Source organism: Misgurnus anguillicaudatus, chromosome 22, assembly GCF_027580225.2.
Source record: "Misgurnus anguillicaudatus chromosome 22, ASM2758022v2, whole genome shotgun sequence".
Classification (NCBI taxonomy): domain Eukaryota; kingdom Metazoa; phylum Chordata; class Actinopteri; order Cypriniformes; family Cobitidae; genus Misgurnus; species Misgurnus anguillicaudatus.
Window position 1 is genome coordinate 49,892,943 of NC_073358.2, and position 5,216 is coordinate 49,898,158.

At 36.9% G+C, this 5,216-nt stretch overlaps 1 protein-coding gene across 2 annotated transcripts; it reads left to right on the plus strand.

Moving 5' to 3' along the window:
• The first annotated feature begins 266 nt into the window (after window positions 1-266).
• Window positions 267-2,976, plus strand: LOC129439324 (cystatin-A-like). Of its 2 annotated transcripts, XM_055197951.2 has the most exons (4): window positions 267-839; window positions 1,568-1,651; window positions 1,923-2,027; window positions 2,540-2,976. In XM_055197951.2, the coding sequence occupies exons 2-4, from the start codon at window positions 1,580-1,582 to the stop codon at window positions 2,669-2,671; spliced, it is 309 nt and encodes a 102-aa protein (XP_055053926.2). In that variant the 5' UTR covers window positions 267-839; window positions 1,568-1,579; the 3' UTR covers window positions 2,672-2,976. The 2 variants fall into 2 exon arrangements, with proteins under 2 accessions (XP_055053926.2, XP_055053925.2); XM_055197950.2 differs by lacking the exon at window positions 267-839 and having other exon boundaries at window positions 1,449-1,651; window positions 2,540-2,973.
• The last annotated feature ends 2,240 nt before the right edge of the window (window positions 2,977-5,216 follow it).

Genomic DNA, 5,216 nt, shown 5'->3' on the forward strand with positions numbered 1-5,216 from the left:
GTTTTTGTATTTAAGCACTTCCTGGTTACCTGTTCACTGCTGATTAATACTTAGCCTTATCTAGCCATAGGGGCCAGTCACACCAAAAGCGCTTTAAACTCTTGCAAACGCAAGGCGCGACGCACTCCCTTTTTTAAAAAAAGAGCAGTGCGACGCGGCTTTTCATATTGCTAAGCAACCACCGGGTCAGCTGTCTTGTCAATCAAATATTGAAACGTGAGCGCTCTTTTGCTGTTAACTGTCATATTAGCAGAAACTTTAAAAAGAGGACGCTTGCTCTGACCTTGTTTGAGGGCGAGAGGTGCACAAACACGCATGAGAGAGTGAGCGAGTGGAGTCCGGTTCTTCAAAGCAACTGTAAACTTCACTCACCACAACGTAAGGCCCGCCTCTCCCCTCATTCGATTGGACAATGCAAAGACGCGGATGACGTCGGGCGCTTCTCCGCTCTCAGCGCTCCTTCAAAAACGCGTGCGCGGCAGGCGGCAAAAAACCGCAAGGCGCTCGGCGCGCATAAACAGCGCGCAAACGCGCCCTGCCCATAGAATATCATTCAAAAAAGGCGCCTGCAACTGCCATAAACGCTTTTGGTGTGACTGGCCCCTTACTCTGTCTGTTAACCTGTTAGCCTGTAAATACCTTTTTTTGCTAATATAATGGATTCATTTCTACTTCGCTTTCTTTAAAGCAGCCCCGTTACAGCTGAAATGAAACCTGTTCATCGTTTCGTGTTTTTCTCAATGAGAAAACCCCCATGAACCGGTTGGAGAGGAGCCTGTCCCCCTCCACAATTAAAGTAGACATCGCTGCGATATCTGCTCACCATACCCCGATAAACGGTAGGTCAGTGGGTCAGCATGACCTGGTTATTAGGTTTTTAAGGGGTAGACATTTTATATGTGAGAACCTGTCGGTTGTACCCAGTCGTAACCTCCATTGGTGATGTCTCCACAGCGTTCCTAGTTCCACCAAGACGGGTTTGCTTCCCAGTTTTGCCTAGTTCACTATTGTAGGTTAAGAAACAGTTAATGACCAACCTTTCTGAAGTAAGCCCAGGTTTACATTTAAAGGTCCCATATGAGCTTTAAAGCTCATTGTGGAAAACACGGTGTGCTCTGATTGGCCAGCTATCCAGTGTGTTGTGAGTGGCTGAATAACATCAAGCACGTAAACGTGAAACCTTACCATATTTGGAAGATCAGCTCACATAGTTAAAAGCAAGGTTGCCAGATCTTGATTGGCTGTTGTCACAATTGGCCTTTTCACACAGATATTATAACAAAAATACGCGTAAAATGATTGTCTGGGATCGTTTGATTTTTGGTTCATTTACACTGCCAATGATTTGCCGGAATCTGTGTCAATCGGCACACTTCAGACACACCCTTCATCAAGCATTAATGTGATGCTATGCCTTTGCCAGTAAGACAGCTTGTTACAAAACTAAGAAACTATCGTCACACAAGTTACACAATCTGGATCATATAAATAGAGCTGTAGTGTCACTGGTGAGAGTTAATTCAGTGCTGATAACAAATTTCTACTTCATCTCTAAATCTATCACCAGATCATTACAGCAATGGAAAACAAAATGGGAGAATGGAGCCCTGAAATGCCGGTAACTCAAGAAATCCAGAAGATCAGTGATCAGGTGAGACAAAAACTCAGATGAATTATGAGAAACTGAGAAAAGAGGGTTGATGTTTTCATTAAGGATAAATAGTTAGATTTCAGTGAAGCTTAGTAATACTTGCTCTGGAATTTGCTTTCTTTGCTACTCTTTGATAAATGCTGTATATATATACTGTACAATGTATGTAAGAAAGCAAAATATTTCTAAAATGCAATGTTTCTGACATTCCAGTATTTGCTCTTTGATTCTCTTTGCCGTGTATATAATGTGTGTTTGTTTGTTTGTTTAGGTGAAGTCAGATGCAGAGAAAGCTGTTGATCAGAACTTTTCAGTTTTTACTGCCATAAAATACAGAGTTTTAAGTCTTTTTGGAGGAACACATTACTTAATCAAGGTGAGTTGTTTATATTTGCAGATAAAATTATTGTAGAAACTTTCTTTCTCTTTTAAATAACATCATTATAACAAAAATAATTTAAGTTGTTAATCAGAATTTAAGGCTTTAAAGAAAATTTATAAAAAAAATGGTTCAAATTCTCAATTGTATTTCATGTGGGAAAAAAACTTTTATTAATTTATTGTACCAAGTAATAACATAAAGGGGCAGTTTCCCGGACAGGGATTGGCTTACACCATGACTAAGCCTTAGTTTACTTGGGAAAAATAACTAGTTTTAACAAACATGCCTGACTAAAAACATTACTTGTGTGCATTTTGAGACAAACAAAGGGCACTGATGCATTTTTAAATATGTCCGTGCAAGTTGTTTTCAGTTTGGACAGCTCTTACATTTATTTTAGTGTAGGACTAGTCTAATCCCTGTCCGAGAAACTGCCCCGAAATGTATAACAGACTCTTAAGAACAAAATACCGAACTCTCTCTCATTTTGTCTCTGTCTTTTTCAGGTAAATGTAGGATGTGATAAATACATTCATCTGAAGGTGGTTCGCGTTCTCATGAGTCAAGGGATTGAAAAGATTCAGTTTGAGGGATACCAGTACCCTAAAACCTTAGATGACCCTCTAACACCATTTTAAGTGTCTATAAACAACACACAGATCCCATGTTTCACAGGTTTCCAGTATATTTACATTATGGTCTGCTTTTAAACAATTAGGGGCATCTTTCATTTAGAAACATAGCTGTGGCTTCAGTACTTTTATGGGGAGAAGTGTGGTAGAGAATGGATGGACTGAAATCTGTAAACATTTAAATGCTTCATCCATGTTAAAACATGCATGATGTCCTGAAATAAAGATTTGATGGACTTAATCAACTTTGAAGTGTAATTTGGTTTAATGTGTGACGTTGTGGATTGCTGTTGATGGTATAAGCGTGACTGACCTCCAATACTCAAAAATTATTATGTAAAAACAAAAGATTATTAATAATATTATAATTATTATAATTATATTTTAATCTAAAATAATTTGATACGATGTTTGGCACAGCCCTATAGCAATACACACTACCATTCAAAAGTTTAGGGTCACTTACTTATTTATTCCACATTATAACATACTATAGAATTACAAGTGTAAAAAAGAGTTATGTTGTGAAAAAAAAAAAAATTTAGAAAGAAGTTGCATTTTTTTTTCTAGAATTTGCAAAATAATTCAAATATGTGCAAAATGTCTGTGTTTTCACCTATTATTCACAGGCTGTTATTAGTTATATTCATTTTATTCTATTCTACATTACTTTGTTTAATCTTATGGTGGTGCTGTATTGTATTTTCATGCTGATATGCCCTAATGGTCTCCATCTCAATGTCAAAATGTTATTAAACGTATACTTTATTTCAATAGTCCTCATTTAGTAAACATTCACTAGCTTAGGACTTCAAAGTTCTTTTGTACTCAACATAAAGTCAGTGAAAAGTTTTTCGTTTGACTGTTTAATTATAAATCTGTTTAATTATAAATCTGTTTAATTATAAATCTGTTTAATTATAAATCTGTTTAATTATAAATCTTAAAACATAAAAAAGATATTTACTTTCAAGTTAACTTTGCAGTTCCGTATAGGTCAAAAGACTGTGTTGCTCCAAAGTCCAGTTGCTTCAGACTGTTTCTCAGGGTCCTATTTCTTTCATACTAAATCTAAACAAATTACATTATGCTAAATAACTAACTGTTTACATTACAATTTTTTATGTTTTATTTGCAACACAGGTTTTTCTCAGATTTTACAAGATAAACTCAAAATATTATTACTTCCATAGAAATGGCTTAAACAACAATATTTATATATTTTATTTGGATAATACATTTTACATTGGGATGGAAAAGAAGATGGTTTTACAGAAGGAATGCTTTTAGTCATTTTTTTTAAAGTGGGAATGAGGGATGCTATATCTAATTGAGCCCTGCATATTGTTTTCATATAACATGAATTTTAATAATAATGTATAAACTTTAAATATATAGGCTACCATTTGGCCCTCATCAATATCCGGTTGGGTTGAATATCCATATATATATATTAAAAATGAGATGAGTGACAGCTGCATGCATTTATCCTTTGCACATTTCTCCTCTTCTTCAAACCAAATTAAATCAAATGTGCATTTCAAAAACGGAGCTATTGTCACAAACATGTGAGCTAAACACAGACATGAATGTGATGAGATAACCTGGGTCAGTTAAATATATACTAATATTGTTTGTGGTTCGTCATTTCAAAATACTGTATGTGTTCGGCGCGACCTATCATGCATCTTGTCAAAATACAAGCCTGCTGCACACGCGTCTAAAGGGTTTATGATATAAGTGACGCTCACATTTGTCAGATACTCGCTTAATCTTATGTGTGATCAGAGTTTAGTGTTAAAGTTAGTTTCTTGTGAGTATTTTGTAAACTTGACCGTCTCTTTTATTGTACACATGACACTCCGAACACATATTTTGAATTCGCACCCCTCGGAAGAAAAGTCACCGGCCGCCACTGCTTATTCAAAAAACTTGTTTGCCAGGTAAATAAAAGAGGAGTCACTAGGAAAAGTTACTCAATACCAGACGTCTCAAAACTTCTTGTAAACCTTAATTTTTTGTCCTCCAGTTCTTTTCAGTGTACTGTGGCTTGTTAGCTGGGATTACACACCCTATATTTTCTGCTGTAATGTCCGTGGTGCTGAATTCAAGCGCATCAGGAGTTTAGCAGATCACCCACAACTCATCAGCTCTGCTTATTTCTGACCCTGAACTAAATAACCCACACATATTAACACTCCCATCGGCACTTTTTTGGAATTGCGCTCTCATGCCTATTTGCCCCGTTTAGTAAATCTGGCCCCTAAGGGATGGTTTCCCAGACAGGGTTTAGATTAATCCAGGACTAGGCCTTAGTTATATTAGGACATTTAAGTAGTTCCCTTTCAGTCGGTCACTACGACGTCACGTCGTGACCGACGAATTGGGAACTTGCTTAGAGAGACCAATCTGCTTCGAATACTACTAAAACGCCAATGAACTTGGCATTGAGATATTTGCATAATGCTGGCGCCGCCCCGCCAGGTGCGTATATAAGAAAGCACGTGCAAATAGGGAAATCAGCTTTTTTCACTTCGAAAGCCGGCTTTAT